Source organism: Poromitra crassiceps (assembly GCF_964638095.1).
Source record: "Poromitra crassiceps genome assembly, chromosome: 23".
Lineage (NCBI taxonomy): Eukaryota > Metazoa > Chordata > Actinopteri > Beryciformes > Melamphaidae > Poromitra > Poromitra crassiceps.
In genome coordinates this window covers 21,794,022-21,815,551 of record NC_139639.1, presented here as the reverse complement: position 1 = coordinate 21,815,551, position 21,530 = coordinate 21,794,022, and the positions used below count along the sequence as shown (strand labels likewise).

Below are 21,530 nucleotides of genomic sequence, written 5' to 3'. Positions count from 1 at the left end.
TTAATTACATTTCATAAGTCAATTGTTTGCTGCTCACAACTTGGCCAGATAGATTCCTATCTGTCACTGTCTCTGTGAGCTCTACATGCTAGACTGACTGGCCAATGAACTGTGTGCGCGTACACGCCCGTCTGCTGTGCGCGTCACCGTTCCTGCGGAATTCAGGAGGCTGTGGTCGGACTCCGAAAGGCTCGCACCTAGAAAATAATGAACAACAAATTTGACGCGTGAGTAAACAAAGTTGTTGTTGTTGTTGTGGACTATCTGTGTGCCCCGTAGTGAATGCAAATTGACCAGGGACCGTAATGAATGCTGCTGCGTGTAGAAAGAGAGGTGTGTCAGCTTTGCATGGTCCTGCATGCTCTCTGCTCATAAACCCACACGACCGCATGTTCAACAAAAAATGGTGCATTTAAGCGAAATCTGAAATGGTGGAGTGAGCAAAGCAATAATGTTATGTTGGAGAACGTGCCGTGTTGTTAGCTCTAGCTTAGCCTGGTGCAAGGCGTCCAGGCCACATGGGCCTCTACTGAAGCCACGGCGTGTGAGTTGTTGATAGGCGGGGGTAGATGCGCGCTGATCCGGCAGACACTAGGCCGACACGTCCTTAATAGCTGGACTGAGCACGGGCAGATAGTGGGGTGCCGTGCCATATTAACTTTAAAGGCAGACACTGGAGAGGTATGCCTGTGCATCGATCATATACCCCCCCATGTACATCATTGCAATACACTGGGGTAAAGTGAGTCTGCCTTCCTAATGGGTGGGCTGTGTTTACGTCTAATGCAGTCTGAAAGATGATGACAGCGGAGACCACGACCAGGACCAAGCCTCACCGAAAGACTGTGAGAAGGAAAAGATTGAAGACGATGATAAGGAACAGAACAGTGCCAAGAGAAAGGTGAGCTTGACAGACAAAAATAAAGACCAATATCTGTAGCTTTTACTTGTGTATCTTCTTAGTTAAAATTGGCTGAGTGGTGTCTGTCTGTGTTTACATTTTTAACAATGTGTGTCACGATTGTGATGTCATCAGTAATGATGTAATCAGTGATGTCACTTGAGCAATTGTGATGTCATCAGTGATGTTACTCGAGCAACTGTGATGTAGTATGAGCCGATGGCGTCTAGGTGGGTGGGCGGTGTCTGTCAAGTCACGATTTTGGGAGCCTGTGGAGCGGGCGATTTCCATAACTGCAGCCATGGCGCATCATCTCCAGAGTCTCCGCCGTAGGAAACGAGCGGTGTGTGTAAAGTTGTGTTCCCGTCTCCTCTTCAGATTGCTGTACCAGGTGCAGGAGAGCACCCACTTCAGTACAACTACACTTTCTGGTACTCCAGACGCACGCCGGGGAGACCCGCCAGCACCCAGAGCTACGAACAGAACATCAAACAGATTGGCAGCTTTGCCTCGGTCTGTCTGCTTCTCTACATTTCTGCCTTGTATCACATTCAGGGTGTGTTCAGTGGGCACAGATAAGGGAGGGGGAATTCTCCGGGTTTGTTGCGTGTCCTTTAGCCAGACACAGCACAAGATTAAATGCATACCTACTTTGTCAGTGAACTGAATGTTGATTCTAGATTCAATCCTTCACCTCTGACAATATCAAACTGTCCTGCCATTTTCTAACCAAGGTGGAGCAGTTCTGGCGTTTCTATAGTCACATGATCCGACCAGGTGACATGACTGGCCATAGTGATTTCCACCTCTTCAAGGAAGGCATTAAACCTATGTGGGAGGTGGGTACTCATCTGCTGCTGATTTGACTGTACTGTATGTTTACTCGTGTATCACGTGACCAGGGCCAGCACAGCATCTAATAGAAACCCATTTCTCTAACCGTGTGTGTGTGTGTGTGTGTGTGTGTGTGTGTGTGTGTGTGTGTGTGTGTGTGTGTGTGTGTGTGTGTGTGCGTGCGTGCGTGCGTGCGTGCAGGATGATGCCAATAAGATGGGTGGGAAGTGGATCATCCGTCTGAGGAAGGGCCTGGCCTCTCGCTGCTGGGAGAACCTGATTCTGGCCATGCTGGGGGAGCAGTTCATGGTGGGAGAGGAGATCTGTGGGGCTGTGGTGTCAGTACGCTTCCAGGTACACATACATGAATACGCACACACACACTCTGGGTTTCACACGCTAGTCGACTATCAAAACCACTAGTTGATAGTGTGCATCATAGTCGACTAATTGTTCATCTGTGGTTTTAGGAATATAAACAATATAAATAAATTGAACATAGATTTGTTTGAACAACCCTTTTTGACATGATGTCATGTTAAATAATCAGAATTTAAGGCATTTAGAGATGGAAAGACTCCCTCCCGTCTATGTCGGTAACAGTCGGTATCTCCAGCTCAGACAAGTTGCTGGGCTTTAGCGGCTCATTTGTTAACAGCCTCTCATAGCCAATCGAGGACCCTGCTATAGAGTACCGTGGGATGAAATCTTTTTGTAGGCTTAACCAGAAATCGCCGCCATGCTGGTTCTTCAGGGGAAAAGGCTATGGGGTTTTAGAATGGGGATTTCGATTAAATGTGTACTTAACGTTTTCTGAAAATCGCATTAGAAAAAAATGCATTTACACTTCAAAAGCCATAAAAGTGGTGCACATTTGTGAAGATTATCCTGCTGAACAGAAACCATTCCCATAAACCTTTGTTAACCACAGACCTTATTTCATGCATTTAACCGAAATCTCCATACTAAAATCATATTCACGAACCGAAGTTTCTGAAGGACCGAAGGACTGATTCCTGCGGTACTCTATTTCACATACCCCCAGGTTGGTCCCGCCTACATTAGGTAACCTTTTACCAGCTGTTTTTGAGACCTTTTTGATGAGAATTGATCATTTTTATTGGGGGTTGGGGGAACCCCGATATATATCTCGCATGACTAGTCGAATAGTCAACTACCTTTTGGAAGTAGTCGATAACTACTAAAATGCAGTAATTGTGAATGCCCTAACACACGCACACTTGTTGCGCACGTGTCATGCAGTACCAGCCTCAACACACACTGACACACGTTCTCTCCTTCCCCATATGTTTCCCCCCAGGAGGACATCATCTCCATCTGGAACAAAACAGCCAGTGACCAGGCGACCACTGCCCGCATCAGAGACACCCTGCGCAGGGTCCTCAACCTGCCTCCCAACACCATCATGGAGTACAAGACACACACAGACAGCATCAAGTATGTATGTCTAACCCTTTATTATTTTTCTGTCTTTCCTCTCTCTTTCTCATACACTGGCACACATACTGTATATGCATGCATACAAACTTAACATTGATATATTTTCTCACACAGGAGGCAATATGACACTTATATGCTATAGTAGAAACCCAGCAATCCTCCTCATGGGATCACACTTAATCTGTAATGTATTTGTGTTGCTGCAAACTGAGTTCTATGTAAGGATCTCATGGTTCAAACGTAGAAAAACTTGTATTATTATTATTATTTTTTTTTACAAATTTCATTATCGATTGTAGTATTACAACATTACTTAATAATTGTAACTCTTGATTCACTGATGAAATATTTTTATAAGAAAAATAGCTAGAACAAAGTGAGACAAAACTTTTGTTGTTGTTTATACATGCATAGATGTTACTGCATTTCTTTGTTTGTTTTCAGAGCATGGGAAGACTTCCATGGTCTGGTGACTGCTAGTGGTGGCCGTTGTTAGCCCGACACAGTGTCTCTGCACGGGTAGGAACTGTTGTGTGGCCGTTACTAAGTTTGGAATAATAATCCTTTGAATGGCTTTGTTCAGTCCTTTCATGCTCATGCTGTTTGTCTCTGTGTCTTGTGATGTTTTAGATATGAGTTTGTGATGTGTTGGGGCTGAAGCGTCCAAGGAAGGATACGTCTGCAGCATGGATTGGCACTGTTTTAATGGAGACAGAGCAAGGGTCCAGGCAACGAGAGCATTTCTTCTTTCTATCACATGTGGGAACCATTATTTGGAACTGAACCGAAAACCCTCTCAACAGAACACGGAACCAAGCTCTGTTTGAGACAAAGAAGTGTTATTTTTAATCAACCAGAGAGGAATGAATCTTCTGTGGATCTTTTTAAAAACATTTTTATTTCCTTTTTTTTAATACAAGTTGCAACAACTCTTACTTGCCACCAGGGGGAGACTGCCTGACAGATGTTTGTAATCTGCTCAGTAACTGTTGATAAAAGAAGTGTACTTGACAAAACGCAACATAACCAATCTGTGACATAAATAGATCTGATTTTATTGTTTAACATACCATCACACCTCCCTCTGTTAAAGTAAAAGTACATATATGTAGATCTGTTTTTATTGGGACTCTTAAAACAAACAGGGTTGCAGGTAGAAGTTATTTTATTATAGTGCTGTATTTTAACTACAAATACTCTGGTCATTTGAACTAGAATTATTACTATTATTGTGTACAAAAGTATATTTGTAAATACTGTCCACTTCAAAGATCACTTAATTGAATCAGCAATGATTCTCCACCTTTGACCTGGAAGTTGAATCCCAAAGGATGAGGACCCATCCTAAAGGTGGGCGGAAAGTGTGTGTTTAACCGGCGTCTTGAGAACAGGACCGCCAAGCTGCCTATATCACTGTGCCTGGCCTCGAGCCCGACCCGAACCAGGTTTCCCCTCTGTCAGTTTTGTCTTTACGCCACATCTAAAGATTCCATGGGACAGGCTCTGCTGTAAAATATCCTCCCCACAAGCTGTACGGGAGTCCTGAAACACTGATCTGAAATCAGCGAGCCTGGCTCACCCATCGCCTCTTCCCCCACTCCCTTCCATTTTGTACTAAAAGGTATGAAACTGGCCCAGGGTCAGGGCTTGCGCCTCAGTCCATCTCCTCCCTGTTACAGTTTTTAATCAATCCCTTGGGAGCATTTTTTTTTGTGTGCAACCGTGTTAAGAAAGCGCCTACAGTCGTTGCAAAAAAAAATCTTTCAGGAGAAAAAAAGTGTAATGCTGCCTAGGTTTGGATTGGATGTGTGGTGCTGGGAACAGGTGTGTGTCAAATGAGAAGGAGCACTGTCTGATGTACACCTGAAGGATTATAGCAATAAATGTCAAATATGCATCTGCTGCTACAACACTTGGTTCTGCATCGCTTTGTCAAGAGATCGAGCAAATTAGTATTTTAACACAATGGAAACTTATGAGACCGCCAGGTCAGCCCTTCCTTCATTGTACAAATATAGTGTGCAGGATTTGATGTTGCAATCTTTTGTATATCAGTATTTTGGTTGCTGGAGTCCACATGCGATGACCCCAGGTTACTCGTCGATCTGAACTGATTAGCTCATCTCAAAGAACATGTGATTCTGTAGAGAAAAAAGGCGGGGAAGAGGTCAATCAGCAAGAGGTATTAATCTTATTGTATCACTACAATATAACTTCATACACAGGCATACATACATTATACATTATAAATCAGTGTATTCTGTACAATAACTTACCAATAAGAATGTGGCTGCCAGCAGGAGCAGTTTGGTGTGTGATTCCATATTCTGAGGGACTGCAGGGTAGAAATAGATTTTCAAGTGGTAGAATTAGTGATTGGAAGGGGGAGGTGGGCTATAGGATATTACATCCTGAAGCTTTTTACAAATCAATGAAATATGGCCTGGAACACCTTCACAACAATGAATGCACATACTCTTCCTTGACTATTTGGGAGTAGAACTCACCCTCCAACCCAAAATATTCATGGTCCATGTTACATTCGTCATTGAAGCCAGGCCATTTCTTCCATATTTTGCCCATATTCTCGCCAATCATTGAAACAACCTGGCGTTTGATTTAAAGAGATATTACTGTATGAGAAATCCACTGCTGGAAAGTAATGATCAGTGTTACATTTGTATTAGGAGCTGTATTCATACCTGGAATTCCTGGTTGGTGTAGCAGCGGCACGGACAGCACGAGCCCTGGATTCTGATCGTAGATGCTCCGTCTGAGTCGCACACTTCCAGCAGAGGAGTGAACATGCTCCACCTGACAACACAGGCAGCCAACACGCACACAAACAAGCAAAATCCCACCCCCATCAATTTACACACTTTCTTACATAAGCGTGTAATAACTTATTAGCTTATATAATAGCTTATTACTAATACGCAACCTGGGATACACTAGGAACTGCTTAGTTCACACACAGCAAGCCATGCTTGGGTGATCACATCCAGAACTTAATGTTTGCTTGGTATCAGAAGAGTTCAAATTGGAGAGAATATTTATACCAAATATTTATACCAAATACCTGGTCACTGAAACCTCTGGAAGAGATAATTTGGGTGTTGCTGCTGGAAAACTACACAAAGGGAACCCCAACAAACCCTGGAGTCAGATTAGGGCCAGTTTGAAGAAGGAAGCTATTTGGGTTGGCTATAGGAGACAGGGTCCCGTTTCAACCATAAGAAATGCATTAGCCAACATTGTGGAATGGTAATATGACAAAAGGGGAACTGGCAGCAAAGAATGATGCCACATTCCTTCCTTCCCAGCATTCATTCCAGGTCTGTGGGTGTGGCTCCATGCAGACAGCTGTTTTGTGTGTTAACTTCATGGTTAACTCTCCCTAGTTTAGCCTTCTCCCTGGCTGTGTGGCTCTTCCTGCTATTTACAGGCCTGGGCATCTAATCTATAGTGGTCCAGGGCCTAGGCTGGCTTGAGGCTAGCAGTAACATAGGTCCTGAACAGATATGTCGTATAATGGAAAAAGGCTCATGTGCTAAGTCTAAGTATAAAGATTGCTGCAGTACACAAGATAGAACGGTTTAAAGTAGAGTTAGTATAGATATACATCATTCCCAATATTCATAATAGATGTGATCGAGGACAGTCAGTGATGTATTCTCAAAATATTATTTGATCACTGCAAAAAAATGAAATACTATAGCTTATGTGCTTCAGAGGTAGTAATTAAGGCATCTACAGATTCTACACTAAACCTGGTCCCAGTTTGGATAATTAGAAGCAGATTCTGATTGGCCTACCTCTGGCACACGGTGCCAATGAGATGGTTTTGAGGGGTGTAGGCTCTCATCTCCATGAGGCAGCAGCCTAGACAGCAGGCATCTGCCCTAAGAGGCCTCTCAAAGGAGAAGAGCTGGCGGCCCTGGGGGTCAAAGCCCTGCAAGGAGCAGGAACGAGCTGGACCACAACACTGGAGACACACGCAGGAACTCTCTGACAGGAAGTGAGGGAAAGGGAAATAAAAGAAGAGGATACACATTCACTCTCTCTTTTGAGTAACTAGTGGACACAGATGAGCTGAATGTTGTCGGCACTGTTCAGACACAAACAGCAGTACCACTACCTTCCACAGCCACGAACAGCTGCTCTCTGCTGCCTCCTGTGGTGATGCTGTAGATCCTCTTGGGAACACACTGTGGACCTGCAATAAGGATGCATTCTGACTAGGTCTTGAGATGGGGAAAAAATTGGTGGTACAGATTTCCCCCTGAATTATCCCTGCTCCCATTCACACATGACCCCATCCAGGACATCTTTCTGAACGTTTCAGGGATAGGCTGCATGTGTGAAAGGGGCTTAAAGGAGAACTTCACTGAGAAACGGTAACACTTTACAATAAAGTACACAAATAAGGGTCTAAATGAGCAATTGTGATGTCATCAGTGATGTGAAGATGAGCAATTGTGTGCTGCACATGCCAATAGAGCAGGCGAGGCCACGCAGACGCAGCAGCCGAGCTGCGGGTGAGGCCGCGCTCGGGTTGGAACTCTAGTCTAAAACAATCTCAATAAGACTGCATGATTCTCAGTTTCTAAATTCAAAGCTACTGCAATCATTTGGACCTTGATTTATCTTACATTGTTTCATGTAGGCTAATGGTAACAGAACCAATGGCCATTTTTCTATGTGTTTGCATACTATCAAGGTCCAATTTGTAAGATTCTTCCACAATAATAACAACACAACGCCACAAACCTTTGGTACAACTTTTGCTCAAAGATTGTTTAAATAATCTGACTGCATCCATCTTTAAGTCAGCGGGCCAGACTTTATAGAATAACACTGTGTTTATCTCTATGGGATATAGACAGTATAGTCTGCATGTCTGGGAACGCCCATACAGGCTCTAGGAACGCCCACAATAGACGCTCGGTTAGTTGGCTCAGCCTGGCTGGGGGCGTGGTCAGGGTGGGGTAAAACCCCGTTCTATCCATTCAGCAAAGGTAGAATTTAGCTGACAGCCCAGCCCAGGCAGACACGATCGGGGATTTAACCACCGCAGTAAACGCACATCTGAGCAGACGTTTTGTGTTCTGCTCTAGAACCCCCAAACCTGTAGTTTAGAGCCGCAGCACCGTCTTTTGGTGAGTCAGCCCGTGAGATATATCAGCGGTTTTACCCCACTCGCGCGCCAGCCGTTTAACATTTTGTGGGCGTTCCCAGACATGCGGACTGTCTCTATCTCTATGGGATTTAGATTGCATAGAGATGAACGGATGGTTATGATGTAACCCAGGTTTCCTGAGGGGAGACTTCTCTCCCTCATCAATTCCATTACCTAATCCAGCACAGCTGTTGTGGATTACCACTTTAAGACACTTAATTAACACCACCTGGGTGTGATTGTTCAGGTGTGGCTGAATCGTGTTTACATGTGTGAAGATTATCCCGCTGAACACTGGTTCGCATTTCATTAAGCTTGCGTTGCCCAGAGACCTTATTTGAAGCATCGCGCCAAAAACCCATTCAAAAATCCCATAGGCGAAAACAGTGAAGAACCCGGAAGTGTTAGCATCGATGTTTTCCGGACGCAATATATTTTTTCCCATGATGGCGAAGGCTAGGCGAAGGCATGACCCGCCCCGCTCTGCCTCTGATTGGCTGACTGTACTCGGCTGCTCCCACCTTCTTTCCAGGCGAGCCAGACTTGAGCAGCAGGTGCAAAACAATAATTAAATCAACAAGCATGAGATACTTCATTATATGGAACGTTACAATTGCAGACCCTATATCTGAGTTATTTAGGCCTACTTAGCCTATTGCACAGACGTGTAATTTTTTCGTCATTCCAAATTTAATCATATTGTTGGTCTGATTAAGTAGAAGTACAGTTATTTGTGTAAAAAAAAGACTGGTAAAGCAGAAGTACTGATTCAACTTAATTAGCCTACTCAAGTAAAAGGAAAAAAGTACAGGCTCTGAAATGTACTCAAGTATAAAAGTAAAAGGTTTTCTGTGCAAGGCGAATAGAAACTCACATCATATTAATATAATTCAAATACTATTCAACTTAAAAGGTCCCTTCAAAACATATTTTACGATGCATAAAGACTATACTTTAATCTTCTAGTCTTAATCACTATGACCCACTAGCTCAGAGAGTTGGATTGCTGCCTAGCAGTTTGGCGCTTGTGGGTTTGAGCCTCAGTGACTTTTGAGGTTGTGGGTTTGATCCTCAGTCAGTTTTGAATGTCGACAGCCAGAGGAAAGAGTAATTTAAAGCCCTGAGAAAACCTCCTTCGATCAGTCTGACTTGGTGGCACAGAGAGTAGGCTTGCTGCCTGGCAATATTGAGACCTCAGCCACTTTTGCGGTCGTGGGTTCGAGCCTCAGTCAGTTTTGAATGGTGACAGGCAGAGGGAAGAGACAAGAGCGCCCGGAGAAGAGCTGTGAGTGTGAAAGGCAGCTGGTGGTGTGAAGGAATAATACACACAGTGACACCGGGGGGCCAGAGGTTGTGGGTTCTAATCCCGTTCCGCTGGCACTGCCTGGATCTAAGGGGGGGGATGTTCTCCCCCCCTGACCTCTGCAGAGACATGAGCTGAGGGTTATGAGACAGAAAACCACAGAGAGCACTGACATCGGAAGTACATTTTATGTTCTTCTTTTAATTATTACCTGGTCATTAGTTACTCTTATACTGAGTATTTAATGAATACTGAATCATTACTTATTTATTACCTGACCATTAGTTACTCTTTTTGTGTACCCTATTGTAAAGTGGTGCATCATACTCAGTAGTTTATGAGTACTTAATCATTACTTATCTATTGCTATTACTAATCATATCAATCATTTGTTGGTGAAAGTGAAAGATAATATCATTAACAAATAAGCACTCACTCCAGGTGAGATTTGAACCCTCAGCCCCAAGATTGTTAAACTGTAAACCTGGTTCTCTACCATCTGAGCTAACCAGCCTGTTGTTGGAGCCTAGTTGGTAGAGCCATACTATGCATCTGTAGAGCCGGAGACTAAATATTATGCTCTAGCCACATACTACTTTCTGTTCAAGTACTTATCGTTTTGAAGATATATTCCACCCAAATACTACTTTCTCTCCAAATACTTAGGTATGTTTTAAAGCACAGAATATACCTTCAAAACTATAAGTTCAGTTGGTAGAGAACCGGATTTACACCCTTTGGTGCTGAGGGTTCCAATCTCACCTGGAACAAGTCTTGAATTTATTATGTATAAGTAAGTATATGATGTTTCACTTTATATTAGGGTACACAAAAAGAGTAACTAATGATTCAGTACTCATAAACCTCTCAGTATGATGCACCACTTTACAATAGGGTACACAAAAGAGTAACTTTGTACAGGTAATAATTAAGTAATGATTCAGTACTTATAAACTACTGAGTATGATGCACCACTTTACAATAGGGTACACAAAAAGAGTAACTAATGGACAGGTAATAATTAAGTAATGAGTAACTAACAATTAACTACTATACTCACTGACTGACCATTGACTAACCATTAACTAATGAGTAATTACTCTATTAAGGAACTAAGAACTAATCATGAACTAATGATTAACTACTATACTCACAATGTGTCCTTAACTAATGATTAAATAATGATTAACTAATATATTCACAAACTGACATTTATTAATCATTAACGAACGATTAACTACTCTACTCATGGAACTGACCGACTAATCAGTAACTAATGATTAACTACTATATTCACGAGCTGACATTTAGTAATCATTAAGTAATGATTAACTACTCTACTCAGGAACTTAGATACTAATCATTTACTAATGACTACCTACTCATTAACTATGATTAACTAGTGATTGACTAATGATGAATTATTCATTAACTTCTCATTAACTAACTATTAGTTAATGATTAGTTTACTAGTAACTACTGCATTATTTGTGTACGTTATTGTAAAGTGTTACCTGAAAAACAATGCTGATTTATTTTGCGCATGATCTCACACATATCCGAAAACTGTCAACAGTTCCATAGGCATTTATTCATGCACAAATGACATCACTGGTCCACAACTAACTAAAATCAACTCTCAATAACTGTCAAACTAAATGAATGCCTGCAAAACTGTTGACAGTTTCCGGATATGTGTGTCACGTGCAAAAGAAATCAGCATTGTTTTTCAGTGAAGTTCTTCTTTAAGATGGACAAATCACAGTGCACAAGAATCCATTTCTACAAACAAATGCACACTCATTTCTACGGACCTTGCAGCTCTGGTCTAGCTGTGATATGTATTTGACGGACTGTATCCAGCACAGCCATAGAATCTGGTCCCACCACCTCTCCGAGCCACTGCTCCTGCACATGACCGTTCTCCATCCTCCTCCCAAGTGCCACACCTGGAGGCTTCTCTACTGATCCCCGGCCAGGAGGTGCTGGGTGGGGTTTGGGCCCAGGAGAGTCCTGGCACTCACAGGAAGGGCTGCGTCGGCTATGGAAAGCTCTGAAGATCATCTGGATGTGCTTCTCTCGCTCCAGTTGACCAAAGGGAAGAGGCTGATTGGTCACTGCTGACATGGTCTGAGACTAAAAATACACACGGAATTAAGAAAATAAACAAAACGTCCCATTGTTCTCAATATGAGACTATGTAAGAATGACATCTCTAGAGGTATTAACTTAGACCATTTTAAGGAGTAGTTAAATTCTGTTTCCATGGTCTAATTTGTGCCAGTTTAAGGGCCCTTGATGTGAAAGAGTTTGAGAACCACTGACTGAGCTGAGAGTATTTGAATTGTCAAACAAAAGAATAAAAACGGCTTGCACACTGCAGTTCCCCCCCCCCCCCCCCCCGACAGTCTGATGAGTCTGATGAAGAGCGTCTAGATCGAAAAATCACTGGTCTGTGGTGCAATAAATACCGCAAAAGGAGCCCTGCAGTGTGCGAGCAGTTTTTATTCTTTTGTTTCACTGTTCCAGTTCAGCTCAGCACCTGCCCCTATTTTGGGTTTGGATGTGCGTGTCTCTCTCTATTTCTCAGTAAGTGAATTGTCCTCATGTGGCACAACAAATTCTGTTCGGTCCAATGTCTATTTAAAGATGACAGCCAAAACAGCAACACTAGCTTATCTTGATTATGTGATGGAGATGTGTTTATTTGGGGGTTGGGGTAGCCTGGGTCCAGACTCTTGAACCCACCCACTCCTCGGAGTTGAGTTTGCTGCTCTTGAAGATGTGAAGAAGATTGAAATGAGTGTACGAGTTGATAATTCAGTCTGAATATCAGGCTAGGGTTTGGGGGGGGGGGGGGGGGGGGTGTAGCCTACAGAAAAAACGAAATCCAAGTTGCTCTTCTCAGAAAAAGCCAAATAGGTAAAGACATAGTAAATAAAAGCAGTCCTCCTTAGAGTACAAAGTAGTGTTTGTCTATGGAAGGAGGGCTTTTAGGATTTTCCTTTTCAGACTTTTGAATTTATGAAGGAAGGTTAGGGGAAACAGCTTTTCCCGGAACACACTGTATTCCTTGCAGCAGGCTCAGACGGTTCCCTGGCACCAATACAAACACCCCCCCAGCGTGGTCCCAGCACAGCTGCCAGCCTGCGACATCTCTTTATTCACCTCACAGCCACTCACAGTACCGGCCCACAGTGATTACCTTCATTACACAGTAGTGTGTATTCCACCATTGCAGAAGTCTGATTGAGACAACAGAGATGATCATAGAATCATATCACAGTGTAGCTGAGCAGTGTGATTAATACAGAGAGGTGATGCGCTAAAAGAGCGACTACCACAGGTGCCCATGTGACTTCCATCCTCCTAAAGCAGAGGTTTTCAGCCCCCACGGGGGCTCAAAGCAGTTTCAGGGGAGGCTCAATGAATGGAAGTGAAAAGAAATTATTAATAGTCATTAAAAGGAGATCTCATAGAATAGCCAATGTGTGTGATGTGGTTAAAGAGACAGTTCAGAGATTCAGTAGTTTGGGGGAATTTGACAGTTCTTCCCACTTTCCCAGAGTGCGAAACAAATAAATGCCTTCAGACACAGCTTTTTACATAATGGTACAGTCTGACGTATGTCAAACAGCAATATCAGGCTCAATTGGCTCAGTTGTTGAGTGTTTTATAGGATCAAATAACATAATCATGATCCAATAGACATCTAGGAATTGAGCAAAGGGGGGCTCCTTTTTCCAAGCTTTGTCTGGGGGGAGGCCCACAGTCTCAGACTTTGAAAACCCCTGTCCTAAAGTATTTCATTCTGCTTAAAATTGAATATAAAGCAGCACAAAGACAATCCCCCCCCCAATAGACAATGAAATGTGTATTTCTTACCATCTGTGGTCGGCTTCCAGGCATCTACCCACTGTAGAAAGATCATCTGAAGGAGCAAAGTACTGAGAGAAGAAAAGGATTCAGGCGAATGTCTGCGCTGTCATGATCAGGAGGGTTTAAGCCCTCTTATATGTTTGTGAGTATTCACGTAGTAATGTTTGGCTTGGTGTGTGTGTGTGTGTGTGTGTGTGTGTGTGTGTGTGTGTGTGTGTGTGTGTGTGTGTGTCTGGAGATCTCACTCCCACTCCACTCACTGGCTCTGTCTCAACCCCTGACTCTGTTTCCATCCCAACCAGCCGGATCTGCCTTTTGTTGGGGTAGAAAGGCACCGCTCAGCCATGTAATTGAAATCCTGCTTCCAGAGATGGGGGATGCAGAGTGGGTGTGCGTTCAGAGATGGGGGATGCAGAGTGGGTGTGTTCAGAGATGGGGGATGCAGAGTGGGTGTGCGTTCAGAGATGGGGGATGCAGAGTGGGTGCGTTCAGAGATGGGGGATGCAGAGTGGGTGTGTTCAGAGATGGGGGATGCAGAGTGGGTGTGTGTTCAGAGATGGGGGATGCAGAGTGGGTGTGTGTTCAGAGATGGGGGATGCAGAGTGTGTGTGTGTGTGTGTGTGTGTGTGTGTGTGTGTGTGTGTGTGTGTGTGTGTGTGTGTGTGTGTGTGTGTGTTCAGAGATGGGGGCTGCAGAGTGGGTGTGTGTTCAGAGGGGATGCAGAGTGGGTGTGTTCAGAGATGGGGGCTGCAGAGTGTGTGTGTGTGTGTGTGTGTGTGTGTGTGTGTGTGTGTGTGTGTGTGTGTGTGTGTGTGTGTGTGTGTGTGTGGGTGTGTGTTCAGAGATGGGGGCTGCAGAGTGGGTGTGTGTTCAGAGGGGATGCCGAGTGGGTGTGTGTGTGTGTGTGTGTGTGTGTGTGTGTGTGTGTGTGTGTGTGTGTGTGTGTGTGTGTGTGTGTGTGTGTGTGTGTGTGTGTGTGTGTGTGTGTGTGTGTGTGTGTGTGTGTGTGTGTGTGTGTGTGTGTGTGTTCAGAGATGGGGGATGCAGAGTGGGTGTGTGTTCAGGGGATAGTTGGTTGGGTGAAGTTCTCCATGTGTCACTAAGAAGATGTGACACACGCAGTACTGACAGATGTACGGCATAATCAGCAATATAACCAACGCAGGAATGTGGAAAATGTTACTTTTATGGATAAAAAGCTGAACACTTGGAACATTAGATTGTGAACTGTTGTTCACTGTTTACATGTGCTATCAATACAACGAAAGGTCTCATTGTAGTGAACAATGAATCAAATCAAATCAAAACTGTATACTTAAAACAAAGACTGAGCTGAGTGATAACAAGAAGCTGCTTATATTGAAAATGTTGCTCTTTTTCACATTTTACCACCTCAACAATCAGATACAGCTGATATCAGTGTGCAGCATTATGGATCAGTCTTCACCACAGTGAACAAATGAATTTGACGTAAGTCAGTCCTGTCGACCCACAGGAGCAAATCACACCACTGCGGAAATGTACGATAGGCAAATATTGTACAGTCTTTCTGCCATACAGTCGCATCTTCTCCGTTCCGTGCCAGATCCAGTCCCAGTCATCACTGGGGTTCATCGGGGGAAATCGTCAGATTTCCACTCTGGCTGAAGGGATGAAAACTGGAGATTTCCTCCAGGTTCACAGGAGATCTGCTCCTATCCCACTCTCAGCTGGACCTGTGACATTAAGAGGCAGGTACTTCCTGGGATCGCCGAGGAAAGGTGTGGAGGGAGGCTGGTTGAAATGGCCCATCAGGAAGATCCCAATAGTGCCGATGAAAAACACCAACGCCATGGCAATAAAGCACACTCTGTCAATCACCCGGGCCACCAGGAACCACTCTTCATTCTCCTGGGGTTGAGGAAAAAGTTGGAAATCATCAGTGTGAGGGCCTATAATTGTATTCTATATATATTTTTTTTATCTCCCTAGAGTTTATCTACGCACATAATTATGTTGAATGAAACACTGAATGTAGATGAGTAGATGAGCAAAAGTATGAATGTGGAACGTACACTCTGGAAGTTGCTCTGCTGTCTTGCGCTCTCCGCAATGTGTTTGCAGGCGGCCACACACTGTTTCACCTCTGGAGAAGCCTTTGCCAGACTGGTTCCAAGCTGATCTGCTGTTCCCGCCTCTAGCCCGTCATCTAGGTGCAAACGTCAACCCCATATTCACATATTTGTAAGGGGAAACCACAAACTCAATAACAAATCAATCAATTGTATTTGGAAAATTGGAGCAACAACAAATGGTTGTTGCTCCAACCCCTCTGGCAATCTGGGGAGTGGAAAGTTGTCAACTAGCGCTTCCTCCGATACATGTGCAGTCACCATCTGCTTCTTTTCACCTGACAGCAAGGAGTTTCACGTAGCGTGTGGGAGGATCACGCTATTCCCCCCCAGTCCTCCTCTGCCCCGAACAGGTGCCCCAAATTACCAGAGGAGGTGGTGTGCAGCGACCAGGACACCCATAATCCGGCTCCCCACTGGCAGACACGGCCAATTGTGCCTGTATGGACCCCTGACCAAGCCGGGGGCTCGAACCTGCAACCCCCATGTTGGTATGCAGGGAATCTACCGCTGCACTACCCAGACGCCCACAAATTCAATTTAATTAAAATGCTTACGTAGCTTCTCTAATACGGATTTCATCAATCCGTTTCTCTCTTTGAGTCGGGCGAACATGAGTTCTGAGCGAGCCTTCTTCATCATGTATTCCTCCGCCTTGGCGATGAGGCTCATGGAGCTGCGGCGTCTGCAGGGGACCAGGAAGACGTCGTTCCTCTCGGGGGTGCGACTTTCACCGCTGACTGTTTCTGAGGTGTTATCATTGTCCGGCCTCCACGGCCGCATCTGCATCCTCAGCAGCCGAGGCAGGGTGTTTAGGAGGATCTGATGGTGACAACAGGGTCAGAGGGTAATCCCAATGCCAAACAGATCTGTTTGGACTTCTCAAGAGCTGCTCAAAAGGAATTCCATTCAGAAGGAGGATTTGGTCAGGCCACACACTCACCTTCCGTATTTGGTCTGTCATCTTGTGAGTGTTGGGGGTTCTCAGGGACACATTGAGAACTATCACACAGTTCATCACCACCATGGTGGTTACTGATATCACAAACATCAAATACCTGCAGACAAAGAGAGACATAATGCACTGCGTTAGATGATATACAATCAGGGGTTTTTAAAGTCTGAGACCGTGGGCCTCCTCTCACACAAAACTTGGAACCCGAAACATCCTATGACCCCAGGGTACATCACTGATGATACGTCCCAGTTGCATCCATGTGATGTTTTTTCTATATAGTTAGCCTGGCCTAGCCAGTGACTCCTAGGAATAGACAACGTGACAACCAGGAATAGATTGGTGACCACTGGAGAGACAGTTGACAGCCGGAATGTAGACGGAACCCGGGAGCAGTATGGGTTAGCGCCCCAGCCTGCGTCTTCCGTGAGGAAGAAGCCCAACAAATCCACGAGAGGCCTTTTAGGAGGGCCATTCAAGCCGCAAGTGGAGCCTGCAGTACCACCACGGCCCAAGAAACATCATACCGGAATGAAATGTTGGGAGCGGGGGAGTCTGGTGCAACGCACAGGTCCTGGACCTGGTGAGACGTAGGAGGAGCCCGGACAGGAGTCAACCCACAGAGCCCAGTCCCTCCACGTGCCAGGGCCTCCCGGTCCCGGCAGAGTAGTTCCGGAGCAGCGGATTGAGTGGCCCTGTCTTTCTCTAAGAGGGCTGACCGTGGGTAGCTACTGGGATGTAAGTCGGGGCTTGATCAACCCCGGCTGGGTCACCTGGGCAAGGGTGTATGATGTTGCAATACCTGAAACATCCTATGACCCCAGGGTACATCACTGATGATACGTCCCAGTTGCATCCATGTGATGTTTTTTCTATATGGAACCCCCCCACACACACACTTCCATTCACTGAGCCTCCCCTGACATACATTATACAAGGTAAATGATATTGAGAGAGTTTGAACAAGTGAAATGTTAGACCTCAGTGATCTTACTTACTTTCCAATAAGAGGCACTGCCATCGATGTCTCAGGAACCTTCTTGGAGGTAAGCAAGAGGAAAATAGTTTGGCCCAAGAGAGTGGCAATGGACATTGTGCACTTCTGTCCACCAGCTGCCAAACCCAAACCACAACAAAAGAAAACATTCAGTCGGGGGATGTGAACTTTTGCCTCGATGAAAATCTATATCCATTGAAGATAGAGCCGGTGTACAGTTCAATGGCTCATGCAAACACAGAGAGGACGAAGACCTTCACCTTTGGCAGGTAGGAAATAGACCAGCAGGCCAAGGGAGGAGAAGAGCACACAGGGAGCGATGATGTTGATGATGTAGAAGAGGGGCTTTCTCTGGATGATGAGGAAGAAGACCACCTCCTGGTAATCCAGCTCATCTCTAGTGTACTGATTGTTGATCACCTTCTTAGCCGGCCTGTGTTTGATGGCCCACTCGCCATTCTCTGACAAAAAAATTTAGTCATTGCATAAAAACATTTTACTGCACTTTTTAGAAGATAATTTGTTAACTGCACAGCAATGACTGACTGGAACTGAGTAATATCCAAATACAATAGATAATAATAGTAATAATAATAATAATGGTTTCATACAGTATGAGAAAGACACCTTTCTAAGTTAAAAGAGACTTTTTAACTTGTATATTACTCTGTAATTAGCTGTCATTCTAATGCGATAACAGGTTATCTATTTTACTTGGATATTATTTCCAGTAATTACTGTGTAATTAATTGATGTTATTTAAAGGGTTAGAGTTAATTCTAATAATGATTATATTTACTAAAATGATTCATGCTGTTTATCCATTGTGTGACCGACGATATTGATTATTACTCATTATACTTAGGCCTGGTGGCAGTCGAGTGCTGTACCTGTGAAAGCCTCGGGGTCAATATCCACCCACTCCAATGTCTGGTTTTCCTCCTCTGTGAGAAGCAGTTCAATTTCATTGGCACTGTAAGTCTGGGAGCTGTAAACGGGGAGAAGACAATTATCCACAAAACTGTCACCATGACAAATACATCGATTACCTTTTACAAGAGAGCGTGATTGCGAAGAGATGTGTGCTGGCCTGTGAGTATTGTCCCTGGGTTTACCGAACAGGAGAGAGTAGAAAGACTGTGGCATGCATTAAAAAAGAATCTGGTTTTTAACATGGGTACATATGAACAAATGTATATCTACTAAAAGAAAAGATTTTGGGGTATCCATGTAATTGAAAGTGATGATTTTAATCTTGAGAGTAAATTTGATCTGGTTTGAATAGGAAGTGTTCACTGACCATTGTCAAGTCATATCAAAGTGTCATGATTTGTGCCTCTACTCACCGGAACACCATGGTGCAGTTCTGCCAGTCGAAGGGGAAGTAGTTGACAGTCATGGCGCAGGCGCTGCGGAAGATGGCGGGAGGCAGCCAGTACACACAGCCGTCCGAAGACACCAGGGCATTGCAGTAAAGTGCTACCTCAAATTGTCCATCCACACTGCACACAGGACAGAACAGCAGTGGAAAGTTGTTGGCCCATACAAGTAAATAAATAAATAATAATAATAATACCACCAACAACAACAACAACAATAGTAATAGTAATAATGACGACGATGATGATGATAATAATAATAACAATAATAATAATAATAACAATAATAATCTCTCTGTTATTTTCTGTATTGTTTCTTTGTGCAGCTTTAATGGCTTGCTTGATGACAGAAAAACGAGCGCAAATACCTTGAAGCCCACGGCACAGTGGTGTGGCCATCAGCCTTATGGCACTTTAGGGTTTAGCCAATGTTTTGGGGATACCTCCACAGCACAGCTAATTGTTTTCAACATGGAAAATTATCAATCAATTCAATCAATCAATTTTATATTTATATAGCGCCAAATAATAATAACAAGAGTTATCTCAAGGTGCTTTGCAAATAGAGCAGGTAGAAGACCAGGCTCTTTATTTTAGAGCCAACAATTGAAACAATTCTCACATGCACTGTAGTGGCGATTATACTGCGAGGTCATGTGGCAATTGAAACAATTTCCCAACAAGAGCAGCACTTGGCAACGGCAAGGAAAAGACCCCTTAACAAGGAAAAGACCCCTTTAACAAGGAAAAGACCCCTTAACAAGGAAAAGACCCCTTTAACGGGGAAGAAAACCTTGAGCAGACCTGGCTCTTGTTGGGCGCTCATGGGCATCTGCCATGAGCGGTTGGGTTGAGAGACAGAGAGGTGTACAGTAATGGCAGTATTAATGATACCATATGATATGATATAATGATCCTAACCCTAACCCACCCATATCCCCCCAGCCATTCCCCTTAGCCACCCCTCGAACCCCAAACTCTCGACAACCTGCATATCCACAGCTATTCCCTAGCCCCACCCCCTTCACTAAACAGCCATGAGAGAGAGAGAGTGAGTGAGTGAGTGAGTGAGTGAGTGAGTGAGTGAGTGAGTGAGTGAGCGAGCGAGTGAGTGAATGTCCTGACTTTAGCATCTTATGCCCCCCGGCCGGGCCTGCTGCTAGCGCCGTGGGGAAAAACGTACTTGTTCTCCAGGATGACGTCGGGCAGCCAGATGTTCTTGGAGGGCATGCGCAGCTGTTTGGTGATGTTCCCATACAGAGCTGACCTGGGGGGTTGGTCCCATCTGAGCCTGTAGTCACACCATTTCTACATACAGGAATACTCTGGGTTTGTGTCTTAATAATATAGCCTACTGTGCTGTGGCATATCAACAGTCACCATTTCTGCTTCAGTACATGCATTTACACTGCCATTTTAGGCATTTAGTAGACACTTTTATCCAGAGTGACTTACAATAAATACACAACATTATGTTTCAAATCATCTGTCAACAGCATTGCCCAGCAGCCAAAAGCAGAAGGTTCAGTGAGAAAACATTGGGGCCAAGGCAGTAGATCAAGCATTGTGTGTTGCGTTACCATCTCTATCCAGACGCTGGTTGTCAGGGCCTCCTCCTTTTCACTCTGAGGACAGATGTGTATCTGTTATGTTTTCTCATCTCTCATAGGCACTACCCAAAAACACCAGCCAGACGGCAGGCAGACAGACAGCAAGCAGACAGACAGACAGACAGACAGACAGACAGACAGACAGACAGACAGACAGACAGACAGACAGCCAGACAGACAGACAGACCTACAGCAGGCAGACAGATAGACAGCAGGCAGACAGAGCAGACCAGACAGACATCAGGCAGACAGACCAGACAGACAGCAGACATACAGACAGCAGGCAGACAGACAGACCAGACAGACAGCAGACATACAGACAGCAGACATACAGACAGCAGGCAGACAGACAGGCAGACAGACAGGACAGACAGGCAGGCAGACAGCAGGCAGACAGACAGCAGACAGCAAACTTCACCCACCAGGGAGATGAGGTTGGTGAGGGTCATCTTGATGGTGACACGAGTGATGTCTCCGCTGCGCTCCATGGGCCGAACGTTCTTGTCGTAGCCCTTCATTAGGTCCTTGTAAAGGTCCCCTTCAAGGTTGACGGCTAATGCTGCAGGCAAGCAACACAGGACAGAGTGAGGGAGAAATATGAAAGACAAACAGGACTGATGGGGACAAATCAAGCATCAAATATTCCCTCAAATATACCTCATCCCAGTTCCATTTCCAATAGAAACCCTGTTGAAATATTTACAAATCAGGACATACAATAAATAGAGGAGACATTTCCCTATTCTTCTAATGTCAATATTTTCCTTTTGGTGAAGCAAGCATGAAAGAGGAAACAAAAGACTAATTAAAGTCAAGCTGGCTACTTGTCTACGGTAAGTGCCCTGTAGTCTTGGCAAACGTACCGGCCACTAACGCAACTTGCCAGCATTTGACTGGTGGTGACTAGTATTATATTAATTT

At 44.4% G+C, this 21,530-nt stretch overlaps 2 protein-coding genes across 3 annotated transcripts; one reads left to right on the top strand and one right to left on the bottom strand.

Annotated features, from left to right (window-relative positions):
- The first annotated feature begins 133 nt into the window (after positions 1 to 133).
- eif4e2 (eukaryotic translation initiation factor 4E family member 2) lies at positions 134 to 5,106 on the top strand. Of its 2 annotated transcripts, none has more exons than XM_083659802.1 (8): positions 134 to 227; positions 790 to 901; positions 1,280 to 1,414; positions 1,636 to 1,740; positions 1,937 to 2,089; positions 3,057 to 3,193; positions 3,641 to 3,715; positions 3,827 to 5,106. In XM_083659802.1, exons 1-7 carry the CDS (start codon positions 208 to 210, stop codon positions 3,690 to 3,692), a joined length of 714 nt encoding a protein of 237 aa, XP_083515928.1. In that variant the 5' UTR covers positions 134 to 207; the 3' UTR covers positions 3,693 to 3,715; positions 3,827 to 5,106. The 2 variants fall into 2 exon arrangements, with proteins under 2 accessions (XP_083515928.1, XP_083515929.1); XM_083659803.1 differs by having other exon boundaries at positions 3,057 to 3,197.
- Positions 5,107 to 5,310: 204 nt separating this feature from the next.
- On the bottom strand, positions 5,311 to 11,805 carry LOC310796870 (phospholipid scramblase family member 5; the record flags this gene model as incomplete). The annotated part of the gene is made up of 7 exons (XM_083659105.1): positions 5,311 to 5,337; positions 5,473 to 5,531; positions 5,704 to 5,803; positions 5,899 to 6,010; positions 7,012 to 7,204; positions 7,335 to 7,412; positions 11,493 to 11,805. The coding sequence occupies 7 exons, from the start codon at positions 11,803 to 11,805 to the stop codon at positions 5,311 to 5,313; spliced, it is 882 nt and encodes a 293-aa protein (XP_083515231.1).
- Between the last annotated feature and the right edge of the window lie 9,725 nt (positions 11,806 to 21,530).

What these genes read in the sequence shown, in the direction of transcription:
- eif4e2 (XM_083659802.1), top strand. Translation starts at nt 208, where the DNA reads ATGAACAACAAATTTGACGC. An exon ending in GCATTAAACCTATGTGGGAG is followed by an intron (nt 1,741 to 1,936) that starts GTGGGTACTCAT and finishes GCGTGCGTGCAG; the next exon opens with GATGATGCCAATAAGATGGG. An exon ending in ACACACACAGACAGCATCAA is followed by an intron (nt 3,194 to 3,640) that starts GTATGTATGTCT and finishes GTTTGTTTTCAG; the next exon opens with AGCATGGGAAGACTTCCATG.